General features: G+C 40.6%; 2 protein-coding genes across 2 annotated transcripts in view; both read right to left on the reverse strand.

The window, feature by feature from the left end:
• The window catches only part of Ttc9 (tetratricopeptide repeat domain 9), a 38,305-nt gene that overhangs the window by 15,045 nt on the left and 1,255 nt on the right, over positions 1-22,005 (reverse strand). The window lies entirely within an intron of this gene.
• On the reverse strand, positions 8,277-11,079 carry LOC138806349 (disintegrin and metalloproteinase domain-containing protein 20-like). The gene is given in 2 exon segments (XM_069991861.1): positions 8,277-9,298; positions 9,301-11,079. Coding segments are annotated over 2 exon segments (2,208 nt in total). The 5' UTR covers positions 10,949-11,079; the 3' UTR covers positions 8,277-8,738.

Consider the following 22,005-nt stretch of genomic DNA (forward strand, 5'->3'; position numbering starts at 1 on the left):
GTATTCTAGATGATGACCATTCTTACTGGGATGAGATGTTTTGGTTTGCATTTCCTTTATGGCAAAAGGTGTTGAGCATTCATTCATGTGTTTGTTTGCTATTTTTCTTTCTTATTCTGAGAATTCTCTATTTAGTTCCTCTATTTATTAATTGGATTATTATTGCTTTTTGTGAGGTATAGTTTCTTGAGCTTCTTGTATATTTTGGATTGTAGGACCTTGTCAGATGTAGAGCTAGCAAAGAATTTCTCCCATTCTGAAGGCTTTCATTTATTTAGCTTAGTAGATACGTACTTTACTGTGCATAAATGTTTAACTTGATACAATCTCATCTGTCAATTGTTTCTCCGATTTGCTGAGCCCCTGGAATTCTACTCAGAAAGTTCCTGCATATGCCAAGTCTTAATGTTTCAAAGTTTCTCATCTTACACTGAGGTCTGTGGTCCATTTTGAGTTGACATTAGTACAAGGTTACAGACAGGGATCCAGCCTCAGTCTTCTATATGGCTGTCCACACAACAACTGATGTCTTCAACATAAATTTTTTGTTTCCTTTTCAAATATCAGTTGGCTGTAAGTATGAGTTTATTTCTGGGCCCTTTAGTCTATTCTTCAGGTCTGTTTTTATGCCAGTACCCTGACATTTTTCTTACTATACCAATGTAGTAATTTTTGAAGTTTGGACTTGTGATACTTCCAGCATTGCTTTTTTTTTTTTTTTTTTTTTTGGCCAATCTTACACTTGAACTCAGGACTCAGGTGCTGTCTGAGCTTTTTTGCTGAGGATTAGGGTTCTACCACTAGAGACACAGCTTTACTTACAGCCTTTTGGTGGTTAACTGAAGATAAGAGTCTCATGGACATTCCTGTTCGGGCTGGCTTTAAACCTTGATCCTCTAACCTCAGCCTCCTGTGCATCTAGGATTACAGGCATGAGCCACTGGTGGTCAGTATAAATATAGGTTGTTAAAGTATTTTCTCATAATCTTTTGTATTTCTTTGATATTTATTGTGGTATTTTCTTTTCCATCTTTAATTTTCTTGATTTGTGTCTCTTCTCTCTCTTTCTCTCATCAAATTCACAGGGGAAGGGGTTGCCAGGTTTTGTTTTTTCTTTAAGTTTACTTTTTTTTTTTTTTTTGATTCTTTGTATAGTTTAAAAAGTCTCTTTCATTTACTTCTTCCCTGATTTTTACTATTTCTCTCCATCTAGTAGTTATACATTTGGTTACTTTTTTTTTTTTTTGGTTGGTCATGGAGCTTGAACTCTGGGCCTGGGTGCTATCCCTGAGCTCTTCAGCTCAAGGCTAGCACTGTACCACTTAAGCCACAGCACCACTTCCAGTTTTCTGGTGGTTTATTGGAGATAAAAGTCTCACATAAGTTCCTGCTCAGGCAGATTTTGAACCATGACCTCAGATCTCAGCCTCCTTAGTAGCTAGGATTATAGGCATGAGCCACCAGCACCCAGCTGGTTTGTTCCTGTTTTTGTAGAAATTTTAGTTGTTATTATTTATTTAGGTTATTTATTCAATCTCTCTGTTGTTTTTATGTAAGTGTACAGAGCCACTAACTTTCCTCTCAATACTGCTTTTGCTGTATCCTAGGGGTTAGGATTATTTTCATTAGTTTTCAGGAACTTTTTATTTCTTCCTTTATTTCTTCAGGGACTCAGCTGTTCTTCAAACAATGTGTTGTCCATTTGATTATTTTCTATAAAATCTTTTGATGCTGAGCTCTAGTTTAATTTTGTTGTGGTCATATAAAATGTAAGTTGTTTGATGTTTTAAAAATTTTTGCTCAAATATTTAAAATATTTGCTATATGTCCTAAAATATGATCTATGTTGGAAAAACTCCCATGGATGCTGAAAGAATGTGTATTATGGAGTTATTGGGTAAAATACTCTGTAGATATCTATTTGGGTTATGGTGTCATTTAATTCTGAGGTGGTTTTTTGTTGTTGTTGTGGTTGACATGTCTTTTGGTGAAAGTGGGATGTTGAAGTTTCCCACTATTATTGTGTTGGTCTATCAGTGTGTGTAAGTTCAAAAGTGTTTGTTTAATGAACTTGAATGTGTTAATATTTCATATATGTTGATAAGTATAATTTCTTCTTCATTGGATTGTTTCCTTCCTTAACATAAAGTGATCTTTGTCTCTTACTGATTTTAGCCTGAAGTTGATTTTTGTCAGATATAAGTACGCCTACCTTCTTAGAGAATTACTGGCTTGGAAGGCCTTTTCTCATCTCTTCATTCTGAACTTGTTTATCTTTGATGGTGAAATGTGTTTCTTGGAGACAAGAAAAAACTTTTTTAAAATCTACATTGCTATTCTGAATTTTTTGATTGAAGAATTAAGCCCATTTATGTTTATCATTACTATTTAGAAATATGCCATTTCTTGTGGTTGTTTTTTTGGTGATGCTTCTTTCCTGTTCCTGTCTTACTAATCTATTGCTCTGACAGGATTTACTCATTCCTGTATTTATTTGTTTTTGATTGCCCTCTTCAGAAGCTAGCATTCCCTTATATATTTTTTGTGGTGCTAGTTTATTGGTCATTAATTCCTTTATGTTTCATTTATCATGGAAGGTTTTTATTTCTCTGTAAATTCTGAAGAATAGCTTTGTTCAGTACAAGAGTCTATTAGCAGTTAGCCTCCAGAGTTTGAATTATATCTTTCCAGATCTGACTAGCATTGTGTGTTTGAATTGAGAAATCAGCAGTTAAACTAATTGGTTTGTCATTGCAAGTTTTCTCTTTCCCTTTTTCTTTTGCTGTCTTCAATATTATTTCCATTATTTTGTGTATTTGCTCCTTTGACAATGATGTGGCTAGGAATGTTTCTTCTCTTGTCTTATGGAGTTCTGTATCCCTCTGTTATATGCATAAAACTCATCATTTTGATGTTTGGCAAGTTTTCTTCTATAATTTTGTTGGATATATTGTCAAGGTCTTTAGTTTTTATTTCTTCTTCCTCATATATTCCTGGTACATAAATTATATCTTTTGATAGTCCTAGAGGTCTTGCAAATCGTCATTTTTTTTAATGCCTTTGAATCTGTGATCTCTTGCTTTATCTTCAACCTCTGATGCCCTATTTTCAACATCTTCTCTTCTATTGCCTAAGTTTTTTTTTTCTCTTTGTTTTTGGTGTGTGCCATTCCTAGGGCTTGAACTCAGGACCTGGGCACTGTCCCTGAGATTGTTTTGCTCTCTACCATTGAGCCACAGCTCCACTTCGGGTTTTTTTGTGGTTAATGGAGAGAAAAGTCTCATGGACTTTTTTGCCCCAGCTAGCCTCAGATCTCAGCTTACTGAGTAGCTAGGATTACAAGCATGAGATACTGGTGCCTAGCTGCCTCAGCTTTTAATAGACATTTTTCTTTATATTGCAGTGATTGAGCTGTTCATTTCCAGGATTTCTGGGGGAAAGGGGTGGTTCTTTCATGGTTTCCATCTCTTCATTGAATTCTTGTATAGCCATCTTTAGCTTACATATTGTTGACTTTCTGATTTTCTTGGAATTCAGTTAGTTTTTTGAATGTCTCTCATTTCATTGGGTATTCTTAACATTGCTCTAGTGAGACCATTATTCATCTTCATTCTCACTAAAGTTCTTTTTGTGTCTTTGTTCATTTTTGAGGGTGGCACACTGTCTTGTTTATTCATAAATTTTGTGATCTTTTGCTGGGATACACAGGAGGCTTTGGTCTCCTGTATGTTTTCCATTGGTAGTTTCTTGCAGTTTTGTTAAGATGATATGATACTTGCATGCTGAGAAGATGGATCTCAGTTGACAAATAGTCTCCATGCTTAATATGTGGAACGCTTTTCCTCTCTGGATGAGGAAACTTGGTTCAAAGACTATTGTTGGTAGTATGTTATGTTCAAAAAAAGAGGGTCCATTGTTCTAGATGATTTTGGGTTCTAGGGTATACCTTCCTTTGACAAAGTGGAAGTTGTTTGGAATCCGGGGGTTAGGGGGAGGGAAGAGTCAAATGATCAAACTCCATGTTGAGGATATAGTTTGTTTCCCACTAAGTTCTCACTTCAAGATGACTTGTACTTCCACGGTTGGGTTCTGTTCCATGATCTGCCTTGAATAAGTTACAACTCTTCTAAGTGAGAAAGGACGCCACTATGTCTCTTGAGAACCTCCCCTCCTACCACTTATCAAGACTGCTATACATCCTGGCAGTGATCTAGGATATAGAAGTCTGTAAAGCTGCTGCTTATGTTCAGGATTGTTTCCAATCAGTCATAGGCTTTGCAAAGTCAGCCCAATAGTCTGTTGCTCCTGCTGCTCAGGGATAGGCTTGTGTCTTTCTGCCCGCTCCCTTCTGAACTAGCTCACTAGGACTGAATTGGGCAAGGTAGGCTGGCATTCAGGGAGAAGAGGGATCCCCATTTTGGCCGCCTGGGAAAGGTGCTTCATAAGCAACATTGGCAGTGATTACCACTTGGCCCAATGTCCTGGGCAGTAGACAAGTTATAGGAAAATTTAGCAGCCTTTCTTCTTGTTCATGTGGATCTCAGGAGCAAGTCCCTCACAAGGCCATGAATGCAGAACAAGGCATCTTTCTAGATTATCCTGGTGAAGCAGCTATTCTATGGTATGGAATGGTTTGTGTGGCCAACATTTACTTATTTACTGTTTCTATGGTGCCCTCAGGAAATGGCTGTTATTATCTATACTACTAGGTCAGGGCTAGCTTTTCCCTAACTTCCAAATCTCCAATCACAGTCTTGCAGTTTTATTTCATTCTGCTTGTACAGTGGATGCATGGATCTCAAAAGGAGATTTAAAACAAGCAAACAGCAGCAACAACAACAAAACAGACAAAAAGAAAAGAAACAAGATGAAAAAATGCTGAGAATGCAGCTCTGCAGCTGCCGCTGTAGAACTCTGACCCTACTGGCAGCTCCTGCTGAGCATAGAATCCTTTTAAGTAAGGTTTCTGTTTGTTTTCTTGCAACGGTTCCACTTTTAGAAGCTTAATAATCGACAGTTATTGATTTATACTTTCTACTTATACTTTGCCTGCTTTTCATGAATGTACAAACAGCCAACAATGAAAAATATCCAATATCCTTAGCTATCAGGGAAGTGTAAATCAAAACTGCAATGAAACTCCATCTCACCTCTATCTGAATGCCTATCAACAAAGGAACAATATAGCAAGTGCTGGGCAAATAGTGGACAAAAAACTGACCCATTATTAACTACTGATAAATGGAAATTAAACCAGCCACTATGCAAATGAACATGGAGATTCCTCCAGAATTAAAATAGAATAGTGTATACATTCCCCAAAAGAATCACTGTTAGTTTACTATAGCAATACTCACACATACCTCTTGACAATGGCATTATTTAAAATATCTAAATTATTCAATCAGCCTAGGAGCCCCACAACAGATCATAGTGGGGGAAAATGTGTACCTGTCATATGGGATAAATTAGACCAATTCCCAAACTTGCTTTGTTTTGGATCAAGAATATGTATCAGAGAACCTTCAGTTCCTTGAGTGGACATGCAAATTCTGTTTTTTCCTGACCTTTTCTGGAGGTTATAGCTTTGGTTATTCACTAGGTCACCCTTGTTCATTCTCAAGTCCATGTTTTTCTTGTGTTTTTGAGAGTTTTTTCCTGAGCACACAATTTAGCTAAATTTTCTAACATAGATCTAGCCTCCTCTATTATCTCCAACTTTATGAACTGTGTAAATACCTAATCAACATAATCACCTGGCCAAATCTGTCCTAGATAAAATTATCTGGCAAAAAGTTTGTCATTGTGCTCACTTACTCTCTTCATGCTAGGATATCACAATGCACAGTATGGAACTAGAATGGCTTTCTAGTTTTCTTGAAGATTATCAAATTTGTGCATTTTGGTGAGTCTTAGCTTATTTCCATTGGGATAAAAAAGCCACAGCATGGGGCTGGGAAGGTGGCTCAGTGGTAGAGTGCTTGCCTTGCATGCATGAGGCCCTGGGTTTGATTCCTCAGCACCACATAAGCAGAAAAAGCTGCAAGTGGCATTGTCTCTTAAGTGGTAGTGCTAGCCTTATGCTGAATAGCTGAGGGACAGCACCTAGGCCCAGAGTTCAGGTCCCATGACCAACCAAAAAAGAAAAAAGAAAAAGAAAAAGAAAAAAGCCACAGCATGTCTATAATCCTAGCTACTTAGGAGGCTGGGATCTGAGGACTGAGGGTTGAAGCCAGCCTGGGAATGAAGTTCATGAAACTTTACCTACAATGGTCAAGAAAAATGCCTGGCCTGAGATGTGGCTCAAGAGCAGCCTTGAGCAAGAAAGCCCAGGGTGGGGAAGGCCTTGAGTTCAAGACCCCATCCAAAGAGTTTCTCCTTTCCTTCTGCCTCTGATTCTTCTTTCTCAACATCCTGCTTTCCAGACCACTATCTTCTTTTTGGTTTCCTTGCTCTTTCTCCTCCACATCTCCTGCTGCCTGTAACCACTTGAGTTTAAGGATCAGCTTCCAATGAATAGACAAAATCCTAAAAACAAGAAAAATCTTTAAACGTCACTCCCAAGTTTTCTACCTTGTGATGCTGACTGAGGCATTTTAATTGTATTGACAAAGGGATGTATTCTGCCTCAATCCTTGGGCATCTACTAGACACTGCTCTAAAGAATATTCAGGTAATTGATGCCTTGATATTGACCTTATTGTCTGTTAGGGGTTATGAAACTTAACTCGAAACATCAAATGTATTCCATTCAGATCATCAGAAAGACTGGGAAATCTTACCTTGCCTCAAATTACAAGCAGATCACTATTGAGATAAATAATGAACCAAGTAAACCACACCCAAACTGATAATACTTCAGATGAAAGAGCTTAAGGGCAACAGTTACCCAAAATATAAAATAAATATTTTTATTGATGAATTTGTGAGCAGCTATTGGTGGAGGATGATAGGGAGGGGAGTCTTCAGAGCCCACAAATACCAAGCTTTGGCAGCCAGGCTGCTGAAACGGAAACAAAATGACTGTATTTCTGAGATGCAGTTTGTGGTTTCAATAATGGCCTTTGACCTGAAAAAAACGTTGTTGTTAGGAATGGTCCTCCTGACTGCTTTTAGATTATGTTAGTGTCAGGTGCCAATGCAACCCTGCTGTTTGAAAAGAGCACAAGACTCGCTTTGAGTCTTCAGCATCCTCCCGGACAAGAAGTGGTAGGCAACAGAGCTCCCAAATATAGGCAAAGTGTAAGGTGGGTGGCGACCCCCTGATCCCATGCTCTTGCAACCTTTCGCGCTCATGTGCTGGCTACTCCAATCTAGATGCTTTAGTTTGAAGAGGAGATTTGGTAAAGGATCTTCATTATTTAAAAAGAATTCTCGGGCTTTTTTTGAATGGGGTTTAAACTCAGGACCTTACAATTGCTACAGATATGCTCTCTCATTTGACTCAATCCCCTGGTCCCTTTTGCTTTAGTTTTCAGATTGGGTCTATTTGCCCAGGTCACCTGTAGACTGTGCTCCTTCTACCAACCTCTTTCCCACAGATGGGGTTACAGGTAGGAACTATAAAACCCAGCTCAAAGAATACAACCCTTATCACTTATGAGACTTTCCTCTGTGCCCCTCCCACAGGGATTCTGCCTGTTTCACTTCAATGTTGCCTCTGTGAAGCTATGCAGAGGTAATTCTGAGATTCTATACATGAAATCCTATGACTTCAAACACCCCAAGTATTAAAGTGCTATATTAGAGGCTATTGTTCATCATGTGATGGTTTAATAAAATTATATCAACGACATTATGCATGCAATATTCTAGACTTTGGACAACACAAGGATAACAATGTGATGAGCAGCGGCTAGCACATAGCCACTACATAACGGACTTTTCTTTTGGTGCTATCATCAAATTTGTCTATGTCCAGAGTGGTCAAATCATCTCCAAATGTTCAATATAGTCCTTGAAATTCTGAAAGATGAAGAATTTCTACATGGCCATAACACAAAAGTTTAGTACAGAGAAGAGGTATGGCTCAGTTGCAGAGTATAACCTAGAAAAGTGCAAGGCTTTGAGTTCGAGGCTCTGTACTGGAGAGAGAGAGAGAGAGAGAGAGAGAGAGAGAGAGAGAGAGAGAGAGAGAGAGAGAGAGAGAGAGAGAGAGAGAGAGAGAGAGAGAGAGAGTTTCTGATTGTCTTCCATGCATATCATTGGCAAATGTCACTTTTTTAACTTAGGTTTTACACTCACAACAAAATAACAAAATGGACAAATTACAAAAATCTAGTTCATTTGTGTTGGAAGCACATCGTGACACTGTTACAACTAGTGCAAATTAATGCAATGCAGGATATTCAGGGAAGTTTAAAACTCATACTTTATACACAGGTCAATTTGCTGGTGAACCTACAAGTTCCTATTTCATCTGTAGGAGTATTACAAATGTGGAGAGTTTGGGGAGTGTTCTGGGGTAGAGTAGTTGCCGGCATGAACAAGGTCTTGGTTTGATCTCCATTACAGAAGAAAAGGAGGAAGGGAGGAAGGGTAGGAAGGAGAGAGGGAGGGAGGAAAAAGTGAATCTAAACAAGACCCATTTTTAATCTCACAGTCATTTTATTTCAAGATAACACCTCAGATTGAATAAAGATGATGTAATTGTCACAGGGATCATGGACTATTCCTTCCAGGAAGTTATAGTATGTAACTGAATATCCACAGTATGGGTCATCTGAATATGTACACGTTTATGTTTCATCTTTATCTAAGCTGCTTGATACAGCCTCTTTCAGAGTGGGGATTCCACCAGCAAGAATGGAAAGCAGACACAGAATTAAACGAGTTAACAATAGAGGGATTATTGTGTGCATATCCACATGTATGTAGGTTTGAAGACGTTGTTGTCTGCCTGCGGGTGGGCCACTGTCTTCACTACCTCCCTCTCCTTTCTCCTCACAGGTTGGTGGTTTCCAGCCAGGCATACAGTGACAATTGTGGTTGTTGTTGCACACCCCTTTATAATTGCATCTTCTCACATCACAGTCAAAATTCAAATCGAGATGAGAGGTACAGTTCTTTTGAAGACAGAACCTTCCTGGGGCACACATTGCACCATCTACTACCATTCCCATTTGTGGCAGCTCTGAGCCAAAGTGTGCACCATATCCAAAGCAATGGTGCTCTATTTGCTCGTATCGCACACTTAGATGGTGAAAAGCAGTGTGCTCCCCTCCTCCTGGAATACTAGACAGACCACTGCAGTGCAGCATGCCACACATAAAGTTTTCCTCGCCACATTTCAAATCACAGGTCCTCCTCGTTGGGACCTAATACCACAGTTTCCAAATCGGTCACCAATCATATTCAATTGTTTATAGCACTCTGCTGCACCATCTTTTATGTTGCGTCCAAAAAGGGCTTGGCACTGTGTCTCACGATCGCTGCAGTTTCCTCTCATACAAACAGCTCGTGGGGAACACGGGGTTCCATCCTGAATGTAAGTGTCATTTGGGCATTTCTCCGATTTTCCATCACAGTATTCTGTCAGATCACAAATACCCCCTATGTCTCTGCAAATCGTTCCACGGGGAGAGAATTTGCAGTCCTGGCAGCAGTCTCCTTCACTACACTTGGAGCCTGGTGTGAACATGCAGTCAGTCCCACAACACTTATCGCTGGTGCATTCTTTGAAGGAGCCGCAGTCACAGTCCTCCAGTTGATTTATGATCTTGTCTCCACAACGAGGAGCTACATAACGAAAACTTTCATAGGGAACATTCAGCTGCCACATGCAAGTGTCCCATTTAAGAACCCATTGGTACACTGCTGGAAAAGAACAATTGCTAAGTGTATCTTGAAGATTTGGCACAGGAGTCATGAGAAAATAGGTCCTTCGAAAACAAACACAAAAACGTGAGTCATGGTTCATACCAAATTGAGGACCTACTGTATGTGCTATCATAGTTGCAGCCAAAAATACATGAAATCTTCTTGCAGCCACAAATATTACTGAGTTATATTAATGGAACTTATATCCCTGATAAGTATGATTCTTGCCGGCAATCAATTGTCCTACTAAAAGCACTGCTGCACTATGACTAATTCTTCTTGGCCATATGTTAAGCATCCACCTCCCAAAGTTTACTAAGAACCTAGTTGCAGTGGGCCCGTTCGAACTGACAGCATCCCTAGTTTCCCGTAGTAGTACAAAACGCACACAGATATTAAAACCAGTTGGTTTGTAAATGCTGTTTATAATCATTACATGCTCCAGTACAAGGGTCTGATTTTTGAAGTGGTTGATGTAGGAATAAGAAACGATGTACATAACTCGCGTGTCTTTTGGATGTTTCCGCCACAAATAATAGGTGCCTGCTCTAGGACTTCCAAGCAGTTCGAGGTCTTCAAATACTGGTTTGGTTTCCTCCTCTCCAATGTCACACCTTTGGCTGGCCTCTCCTCTCTCTTCCGCCACGAGCAGAGAAATCACATGCTCAAATGTGGAAGAGGTCTCCAGTGGTTTGATTTCATAAGTGAAGTCATCCACCTGTATCCTTCCACGCAGACCTCCATGGCAGGTGTCCAGTGTGGCCAGGGATCCAGGGACCCCTTCCAGGTAGCTGTAGTAGTAACAGTCTCCAGGGAGAAAGGGATAGTCCTCCTGCATGCCTTCTTGGTTGTTGTCAGTAATAACAGGTAAATGTCTGGGCAGCAAGTTCTTCTTGAGCTTCATGTGGAACACGTGTCTTTGACCCCGGAAGCGCATGCTGTAGGCGAGCTGGTCTGGCATCTTAATTCCGCCCTTTCTCTGGGGCACCTTCCTGGGGATGACAATTTCAGAAGACGTGAAGCGCCATCCGGGTGGGCCATAGGAGCAGCAGGCAGGCGACAGCAGCGTCCAGAGAACAGGCAGCCAGAGAGCTCCAGGCAGAAGGCCCTGGGCCCAGGCAGCCCTCATGAGAAAGGGAGGTCTGTGCCAAAGTAACGCAGTCAGTCCGGTAGCAGGTGGGCTAGACTGTCCCTAAGACATCAAGATTCCCATCAGGCTGCCCAGGAGCAGTGCACACTGAGGCTGAAGGCTTTCAGCAGCTCCTGAGGTATAAAGGGAGGGTGAGCCTGTTACATAACAATGCTGTGCTCCTCAATGATCTAGAGGGGTGGGGAGGGCCTAAGGAAGAAAAAAAATGAAAGGGAGCTATTTGGAAAGTGGTATAGATTGGGGCTGAACATCCTATGGCCTGGAGGAAATCCACAAGTGAGGGGACACTTATATGGGTTCCGTGCAATTTTATGTCAGATGGGAATTCTTTCCCAAAAGCCATATGAGAAAAAGATTCAGTTTTTTATGAGTCCATCAGAATTGAGTATTTAAGACAGAAACCCTAAACCACAATAGGCATGTGGGAACATGCTAATAGGCATTAGGTGACAAATGGTATTCATAGAAGTTGAACCAAGTTTGAGGCACTGGTATAAAATAATACTAAGTATGAAAAAGAATCCTTGGTTGTAGGACAAATGGAGTGAGTACTTACACATGATTTGGAGGAAGTTCTAGGGTAGTGCAAATGATTCTATGGAATGAATAGATGGTGGAATTGGGCTTAAAGAATCCTTTCTGGATGCAGGAAAGTAGCAATCATTTTCACTGACATCATGATTTCAGATGTAGTGAAAATGTTCCTGAGGAAATATGGGAAGCAGATGAGCAAAGAGATACAAACAAAAGGGGAGTGGTGTGTGTCTGTTTGTGTGTATCACTATTGATGGCTGCAAGACAGGGATAGTGATCAAGATCTGATCTAACCTCAGATGGCATTTCCTATGTGGGTTAGGAAAGTGGAGGGAAATGTTAACTCATTAGGCTTCTCCTGTAGTGATACTGAACCCCAGAAGGGACCCTGATCCTGGTCCAAAGGGTCAAGGAGTTTTCCCTTTTCCAACTTCTGAGGTTTGAATCCATCCAGGAAACATTTAGAAACTGGTGGGTCCCAGGCAGGTATAAGTTTGAGATTATACACTTATATGAGGTGTAGTTAGATGTTATTATCCCTGGGGCTACTTTCTATCCTCTGTCGTAGGATTTCCCCCTGCTCCTTTCTTTGAACTAAGAACCTATATGTCGGAAGTGTTTGGAGACTACAGAGTGGGGACTTGCCATGAAGAGAAGATACCTGCTGTGAGCCCCCATGCTTACAAGGGAGCTCATAGGCTGATGGGAAGGGATAAGGAAGAAGGCAGAAAGCCTCTGGGGGAAGCCATGAAGCTGACACTTTGTGCTTGTGCCCCATGGTGCATCAAGATGGAACCCGTTCTCCAAGCTGCCTCCTAGGCTTAGGTTAAGAAAGCCCTCGCTTGATTGGGTCTCCTGGGGGTGAGTGCACTGTGGATGTGACCCTTGGGAGCACTCCAGGTGGGCTCCACCAGCAAATGCTCCTGGTCCTCAAACAACCCCATGTTTCCCGTCCAGTCCTTCCCCTCTCCCTGTAGTACCCCATAAATAGGCAGTGCTTTCAACCCAGGAAACCCTGGGTTTCCTGGGTTGAAAAAACTGGATCCGTTGCTGAGGGTTTTTGTTTTTGTTGTTCTTCTTCTGGTTTTTTATTTTTAGTTTCTAATTTAAAAAATTATACTTGTAGACATTGATAGAAATACATGAAAATTACAACAACAACTAACAAGTACTTGTCATCTGCTCCTCCAAGATGACAACTCTTAGCTGTTTGGGTTTATTTGCTTCTAATCATGTGTGTATAAACATTTACATGTAAAATAAACCCCAGGAAGCCCACTTCAAGGTTTGTCTTTCTCCAGTTTATTTAGGAGTGGAGGCTCTGGCTTCCCATGTGCTGGAGCCACTGTAGAGAACTCCTGGTCTCCTCTTCCTCCTCAGCACCACAGAGTGCTGCTCATTCTCTGGGTGTCCCCCATCAGGGCAGCTCCACGTCCGTCCGTGTGCTTCAGTTTCCTTGTACATCCCAGGGTACTAGAACATCAGGCTGTAGAGTGTGAACTTATTCTGGGTTTTACTGATGACTATAGGATACTTAAAAGAGTTTACATCTGAAAAACTGAAATTAGAAATTGTTTCTCCTCAGACTTGCTAGTCATCAGAATACCAGGAATATATTAGCCTTACCATTTGGGGCAAAGTCCAATTACCTGCCAGTGCTTCTCACTCTTTCCCATCTCCCCTGTCCTTCTCCACTTCTTAGGGTAGTTTTGCTATCTTTTTATCTGGCTAATTTGCCTCGTACTGACCTCTAAGCTTTCTTTCCCTCACCTGAAGCAGCTATGAGGCTATTATCCTAAAAAAGAGAATTTCTTCCCTAAGAAGGAAAAAAAAAATCTTAGAATCCAATTTTCAGTTTGGATAAATCAGAAAACCATGGTCCCAGAGGTAAAATTTTTTGGTCGAAAGCATACAAATTCCAGGTAGATTTTGTAGTCCAGGTTGTTTTGCACCAGGGGGGCCTTCTACCGTGTCCTTAAGAACAAAAAAAGGAGGGGGCTGGGAAAGTTGGCTCAGTGGTAGAGCGCTTGCCTTACATGCCTGAGGCCCTGGGTTCAATTCCTCAGCACCACATAAGAAAAAGGCTGGAAGTGGTGCTGTGGCTCAAGTGGTAGAGTGCTAGCCTTGAGCTGAAGAGCTGAGGGACAGCACCCAAGCCCAGAGTTCAGGCCCCACGACCGGATCAAAAAAAAAAAAAAAGGATGCCTAAGGAGAACTAGGGATATTTCAGACTTCTCTGGAGCTACAGTGCTATTTCTAGCTTTTTTAAAATGGAGATAAGAGTCTCACAAGCATTCTCCTATCTGAGCTGGCTTTGAATCACATTCCTCAGATCTGAGCCTCCTGAGTCGCTTGGATTACAGGCATGAGCCACATAGTTAAGATACCATCCTTAACTGGAAACTATGCTCTGGGATCCATTGGGAAGCAAGGAGGAGGAGGTATGGTTGAGGCTTCTGTATTTTCTATACTCATAAAAAGTTTTGACTTACAGGTTCCTCATTCCCCTTTGTACACATAAGTTCATGGTGCCTTTCCAGTGACTGAGGGGAACTATGCCCTGACGGCTGAACACGGGACGTCCACTCTTCTTCTCCTACGATGGTCATGACATGGGGATTCCAATCCCATATGGCACAAGGATGGTAAAAGGGATGCTTAAACACCAGGAGAAATGATGGGAGGATAGATGAGTGAGTTGCCCTAAAAATGTCAAGGCTTATCCTTAGAACAAAGATGAGATGTATCCAGTGTTGCTGGAAAGGGAGAACATGGATAGATTGATAAAAATTTCAAGGAGGCTAATTTTAGTATCTAAGAAACTCCTAAAGACAGAGGATGTGAGTCACTAAAATGGCAGGTTTGGGGATCACAGACCTAGTGGCTAAGAAATCCCAGATTGCCACATATTCCTCCTTCTGTGACCAAGGGCAAATGACTTAACTGTTCCAACTCACAAAGTTGTACAAGTCAAAGGAAATGATATATGTGTAAGTACTTTGAAGGCCGGAACTTGCCCTTCAGGTTTATTGCATTATATATCTAGCTCTCAAAGCTCAAGGTCTAGAACACAGTTGCCTAGTAAGGGTTCATTGCATGATTGAATGTATTGATTCCGAACCCAAAGACAGTTACTATGGTAGGCATTTTCAATCATTTCAAAGACGTTTGTGGAACATCTACTATGTGCCAGGAACTGGGCTCAGCACAGTTATCTTTTCTGTCATTACTGTAACTATTATTGTTGTTGAAGCTATTTTGATAGTGGTAGTTGTCAAACGTGATGGTGAGTATCCCTATGATTAGAAGTGCCTAGCAGAGGCTACATGATGAGTTGGTGATGTTGACAAGGAAATTCATAGGCCTATTTAAGGCGGAAGCATAATTCTGTTTTTATCTAAGTCTTGGGTTAGCTAGTTGACTCAACTTCACAGTTTTGTTTTTTCCATAGAAACACAGTAAAAAGGAAACATTGGTCCTCTAAATTTCCTCCATGTAAATACTACCTGTCACTTGAGTGCCTACTTACTTATTTTCCTGTGATGCTAGGGACCCAGGTATACTAAGCAAGCACTCCACCATTGAGCTCACCACTCAGCCCCTCTTTTACAAGGTGTACTTGGTTCCAGTCCAACCAGGTAGTCTTCTAGCTTAAGTCCACCCTCCTTGGCAATTAACATCCTGCTTCCTTTTTCAAAAAAATATTGGGAAGTACTGGTTCAGGTCCTGTAGGAAACACTTAATTTCAGTGCTGAAGTAAAGCTATAGATAAGTACAAGGTTAGGCAATGAGCTGTATACTGATAATGAACAAATTCGAGGCAATGTGAAGATGAGCAGGAAGGCTCAAAGTCTTTCATTCAAATCCTCTCATCATCTTCCTAGCTTTTCTGTCTTGCTCTATTGTCTTGGCTAGAGCATGTGGTTGCTGCTTTATGCTTGGGAATGAGCCACCCTCATTATGTGGGGGAAAATGGGGAGAAATGTTGTTTCAAATATGCACACCTGACTTTCCAAAGGAAATTAGGAAATCTCTGCTTGGTTGGACAGGTTTTTGTTTTTGTTTTGTTTGTTTGTTTGTTTTTTAAATCCTAGTTGTATGTAGCAGGCACAATCTGGTGGTAAAAGAGCAGAGTAGCTGGGTACCGGTGGCTCACGGCTGTAATCCTAGCTACTCAGGAGGCTGAGATATGAGGATCATGGTTCAAAGTCAGCCCGAGCAGGAAAATCCGTGAGACTCTTATCTCCAATAAACCACAGGAAAACCAGAAGTGGTACTGTGACTCATCTTGAGTCTGAAGAGCTCAGGGACAGCGCCCAGGCTGAGTTCAAGCAACCGACAAAAAAAAAAAGAGCAGAACTTTCCATCTGAAGGTCACTGCCAACCTGTGACCTTCAGGAGCAGCTTGACTTCTGCCTGTCTTGGTGTTTCTTCTGGTTGGCACAGCAGCTGAGTCTTGCATCTTGGATGGGGGAACGCTCAGCTTTGGGCCTGTAGAGAGTCAGATTTCAAGATGTCCCGAAGTTTCTGGCTACAAGCCAATCAACTTATTTCCCTTGGAGATAGACTAAGGAGCTTCAGAATCTACTTCAGAAACTCAGCCCATTTCTACATTCTGATTGTTCTTCCAGTATTCCAGCATCCTACAAGTTTCCATCTCACATCCATCTCTGGAAGATGGACTTGGAAGGTACATTTACAGAATCTTTAAGATTGATTTATTTTCCAATGTGCTGTACAAGGAACAGTCCTAGACCAACAATTTAGGCTTTTGTTTAAGCGCCTTAGCACAGCACCTGTTCCTAGCTCTTTGAATCAATCTTTACCCCAGAACTTCATCTTCTGGCTACTAGCTTACCTCATGTCTTTAGCCTCTGAACTCTGTTTCACTATTGTGAGTTTTTTGTAAGTCTTTCATATTTACTTTTTGTTGTTTTTGTTTTGGTTCCTGACATCAGTTTTTACTGTGTACTCTTTGTTTTTCAACAACTTCTCTCCCAAGTCTACACCCTATTTCATTCACTTTTGATGTATCCATTCACTCATCTTCTGGGCATTCCACTAAGAGCTGGCTTCAAAAGTGGGTCACTTGTGCTACTGCATAGGACCCATATCCCAAAGCATATGTTCTGTTGTTGTCTTCTTGAACTTCTTAATAATTTCGTAATTGAACTAGTATTTGTAAGTGAATCTGATTGGACCAAGGAATATGTGTATGAAGAAGTAAGCATGATACTGTTCTTTGCAGCCCTGGTCACATATGTATTCATAACACCCCATGAACTCAGAAATAGAATAGACTCAAGATACATGAACATTCACCAAAACTCAAGATAAAGATAGATAGCAGTGGCATCCTGTAATCTTAGCTATTTAGGAGGCTAATATCTCAGGATCCTAGTTCCAAGCCAGCCCAGGCAGCTGCATCTATCTCCAATCAATCAGCCAAAAGCCAGAAATGGAGGTATGGCTCAAGCAGTAGAAGCCCAGCCTTGAGCAAAAAAGCTAAACAAGAGAGTGAGACCCTGAGTTCAAGTTCCAGTACCAGCACACACACACACACACACACACACACACACACACACACACACACACACACAACTCAAAGCAAGCACAGGTAAAGGCTTCGGGTGGATAAGTTAGTAGATATGTGAACAGTTCCCAGAGGCCACCCTCTTCTTTGGGACCAGAAGTTGCTTCAAATCCAGAAAGAAAACAATGGGGTCCTAAGAAATACAAATGGTCTACAAATCCTTTCTTACTTTCATTCCTTATCTGTTAAGTAAACCACTTACTTATGTTGAAAATGATGTCACGAAAGAAAAGGGCAAGGTAACCTACAATTCCTTCTCCTTTCCTGGTCCATCAGCAACCCTGTGGAAGACCAACGTGTAAAATATGGAAATAAAGGATACACAGAAACTAGATTAAAAAGTCTGTTTTGTACAACACTGTCACTGTTCTAGTAGCAATCAGTGACTCATGCATGCATGAGCTATGAGGTTGAATTGTATGATTTTTATGATTCCACATACTAATGCTTTTATATTTCCATACAAAACTGGCATTGCATGAATCATATATGAATAGCAAAGCTCATACCAATAATATAAAACTTTTAATTTTCTTATGATGCTAAATAGCAATTTAAAAAGAATATTAAAAAAGCTTGAAAAAAAAGCTTTATCTTTTTTTTGATTTTTTTTTTTTTTTTGAGATAGAGCCTTATTATGTAGCCCAGGTTAAACCTGAACTTGCTATATAGGCCTTGAAGTCAAGATCTTCCTGACCTAACCTCCCAAATGCTGGAATTACAAGAATGTAACACCATACTCAGCTAACTTGTAGGACCCGCAAAGACATGTTTTCTCTGCTTTTGGAACAAGGAGTCCCACATTTTCATTTTGTATTGGCCCTGAAAATTATATAACTGGCCCTGAGCCCAGCCCATAGCTTCAATATATAGCCACAAGCACTAATAAAACTGATTTCAGGGCTGGAGGTGTAGCCCAGGTGGTACAGATCCTGCCTGGCAAGCTGGAGGTCCAAAGCCTCAGTACAATGGGAAGGGATATATATATATATATATATATATATATATATATATATATACACACACACATATATATACACATATACATATATATATGAGAAATATATATTCACATATATATACACACATATGTATATGTGCATATACATACATTTCTACATAGATGTGTATATATAGTATTATATATAGAACCATATACAAATATACATATGTATACAAATACATATGAAGGTGTATATGGATGGATATTATGATTTCAGGGGGCACCATCCCAGGATTTCACATACTAGTATTGGAGCTTCAACTGGAACCAATGAATATTATCTGCCCCATCCAAATTTAGTATAAATATATAGGAAATGGGGGTGAAACAAAAGGCCACAAGGTATTTCAAGGATAGAGGTGCAAGTGTCTAGACTTTGAATCCAGCCTCATAACTCTGTTGGCATCCACCATCACTTTTGGCATTTGAGCCAGGGCCATTATTTGAAAATACCAACAAAGGCATTATGTGTTACATCTCTTGGGTCATATTCCATTTGGGGCCACCATAGTCATGCAGGAAAGGTTCTTCCCTGTCAAGAGTTTCCAAGACTCCAGAGGAGTCTTGTGTCTCATTCAAGGTCAACAAGAATCCTCCATATGGACCAGATTCCTAAGTCTTCCCAGGCAGGTCAGCATAGCTTTTCTAATCAATGTATCTGAACCATATAATTTTCTGAAGCAATAATATACGTCCTACCTCTTCCCTTGAATTTCCCAGTGAAGAAAGAAATGCAAAAATCTCACGCAGAGGCCCTGAATAATTTGGCCAGATACTTCCCAAACAACAAGAAATCCACATGAGAACAGCCTGGGGCACTTAGCAAATCATATGTACACCTTTCTAGTGACTCTAGGCCATCCAGATGGGTTTTAGATAACATCTCCATCAAACTGCAGCTGCTCTCCTTGCTATTCTTCAGCAAGTTTTCAGATAAGAATATAAAGGTCCACTGAAGCTAATTTTCCTCCAGAAGCTTCTTGTGTGGAGCACAGATGCTCTTAGCAACAAAACTTAATTCTCTAAGTATTCTGGGCTAATTCAAGTGCCTTCTTGATCCCAAATCTTTCACTGTATGTCGATAAAGCCTTGGGGGGGAAAAAAAAAAGGTATCTTCAGATTGCTACCAACTAGAGCCCATTGAGCTGCTTAGCTGGCACTGCAGCCCATGGAAGGGTTGGCTGCCTTTCTGCCAGAATGTTCCTGGTCTCCTTCCTTTGAGTAGGCCCATGAAGGAAAAGACTATCTCATGGGCAAGGCAAGGCTGCACTATTACACTCTGACAACAATGCCACTGATCATCTCTCCTTTCTTCCTATCCATTGATGGAAATGCAGCGGTGGCTCAAGAGGTAGAGTGCTAGTCTTGAGCAAAATAAAGCTCAGGGACAGCATCCAGACTCTGAGAGTTCAAGCCTCAGGACTGGCATTAAAAAAAAAAACAAAAGGAAGTGGCGCTGTAGCTCAAGTGGTAGAGCGCTCGCCTTGAGCTGAAGAGCTGAGGGACAGCGCCCAGGCCCAGAGTTCAAGCCCCACGACCGACAAAAAAAAAAAAAAAAAAGATTAAAAAAAAACAAAAACAAAAACAAAACTCTTAACTTTCTATCTATTGATAGCTGAAAATACACATTTAAATTTTTTACTTGAAATAAGCCTCATGAGAGCAAGGGAAGGGTGCCATTATCCCAAAAGAAATGTACTCATTTCCTGACTTAGGTAACTGTAACCGCCCCCTGTACATCACCCTTATAAAAACAATAAAATAATACAAATGTAAAACTAAAAGGAGGGTGATGGAGATGAGGGAGAGAGATGGAAGGGGTGAGTGTGATCAGATTTATTGTATAAATGTAAGAGAATGACATTGAAACTTCCACTTACAATTAATACACCTTATTAAAAATCTTAAAAAAAGAAAGAAGTCTTATGAAAATACTTTAATAAGTCTAAAATACCAGACTTTGTAATGTAATGGTAAGCAGTATTACAAGCAGGATACACAATTTTATATGTGTGTGTGTGTGTGTGTGTGTGTGTGTGTGTGTGTGAGCTTTATAAACATTTTACATTTATAGGAAAAATGCAATGGATTTCTTTAGGTGATCATTGAAAGGGAAATTTGTATTTATTTCTTCGACTGTTTTGCTATTTTCAAAAGGAAAACATATTTTAGCTATCTCTCTCTTACTTTTCCATCTCGTAAGTAAAGATACTTCACTCTATTAGGTAGGACTTCCAAGAGAGATGTAACTGGTTTTACTTTTCACCCCAAAGAAAGTCAAAATTAGATTTTTCCTTCTGTGTGAAACCACCTTTCCTTCCATTTGCTGCATCTTCTGCACCAAGATACAGACTTTGGCCTTAACAAGATTGTTCAGTTTACAGTCATTCTTTCCCTTATTATGGAAGCTGTGACATTTGGGAGTATGTACCCCTATTGGAACTTTAAATCAAGGTCCTGCATTTGTTTCTCCTGGCTACCATGGCTAAGAAATGAAGAATTCTCTCAAGTGTGGGATTTGGGAGACCATCTGAGACCAGCTTCCGAGGAGGCAAAGTCCCAGAGGATGCTTTCTGCATTAAAGTGTGAGGGCAAGAGCATTAACTTTGGAGTGGACTGGCTCTGTACCCTTCTTGTTTTCCTTTATAAAATGGATGTCTCTTTTTAATGGATGGTTCTGTTTCTTTTAGAGAGGTTATATTTTAAAAGAAGTGTATGCCAGTAAAATACCTAACAGTACACACAATAAATTATTAATATTAAGTGGTAGGCACTGAAGAGGACATCAGAGGAGAAAAATCTACTTTCCATTCTCTTACCAGTGAAGGTTCCCCTCCCCAAAAGTGTTCATGGAGTAAGAATGGAAGTGGAGGGGCTGTCCAGACCTCGGGCCCCACCCTGACCCTGACTTGACTGGCCTGACCAAGGACACATCTTTAGTTTCACTAAGGAAATGTAACCACTTCTGGGGTGGAGAACAGTCAGTGCTAGCCACTGGCTAAGAGCCAAAAGAGTGGGGTGTGGAGTAGTCTTAGAACACTGACTATAAGGCCCCATCCCTAACACCAGATCACTCCATTATCCATTCAGAACAACTCTTCTTCCACCCCCCACTACTCTGCCCTTTTACTATTCACCAGGCAACAGCCAGGATGCCAGAGACTTACAGGAAATAGAAGTCAACCAGTCTATCACATCACATGTTCAAAAATTCCATTTTGGCTATACCATCATTTTATCTGCTGCTATTATTGGTAGTGCCATTATGGCTATCACCATTTCTAAAACTGCTGCTGCTTTCCTATTGCCATGCATCCTTTAAGTTTCTAAACTACTTTGCCATGTACTAAGTGGTCTGGGTTTTACCTGATTAAAGATGGTAACAGACCTGGGCTTTGGGGATAGCAGAGGTAGGCTGGGACTACTAGAAATTTCACAGGGAGATCTGCACTGGGGAACAGTGTTTATTTCCATCCCCAAGTGCCTGGGCTCCAGACACCTCTACCCTCCCTGCCACACCCAGTCACACTCCTGGACCCAACTCAGCTTCAACAGGCCACAGCTAGTTTAGGCAACTTCAAGGGTTAAGGAACTAGAAATGGTCTTTAACTTGGCAGAGTAGCTCAACTATGCCCATAATTCTGCCAAATCTAATAGGAGAATTCTTTTTCAAATACAAGGCCAATGTCCCCCTGCCCATCTTCTTCCAGGAAAAGACTTTAGAAAGATCTAGAGTTTTTCCTTTTTTTTTTTTTTAACAGACTTTAAATCATCTGCGAAAAAAGCAAACAACACAAGACATTTGAAGACACGTTTAAAATATTTTAACTACGGACTCTAACCTTGTCTCCAAAGTGCACTGTGGAATATACATCATCTAAGCCCAACAGAAGCCCTGCTTTTCCC

The sequence above is a fragment of the Dipodomys merriami genome, unplaced genomic scaffold (assembly GCF_024711535.1).
Source record: "Dipodomys merriami isolate MVZ:Mamm:240054 unplaced genomic scaffold, mDipMer1.0.p SCAF_1, whole genome shotgun sequence".
Taxonomy (NCBI): domain Eukaryota; kingdom Metazoa; phylum Chordata; class Mammalia; order Rodentia; family Heteromyidae; genus Dipodomys; species Dipodomys merriami.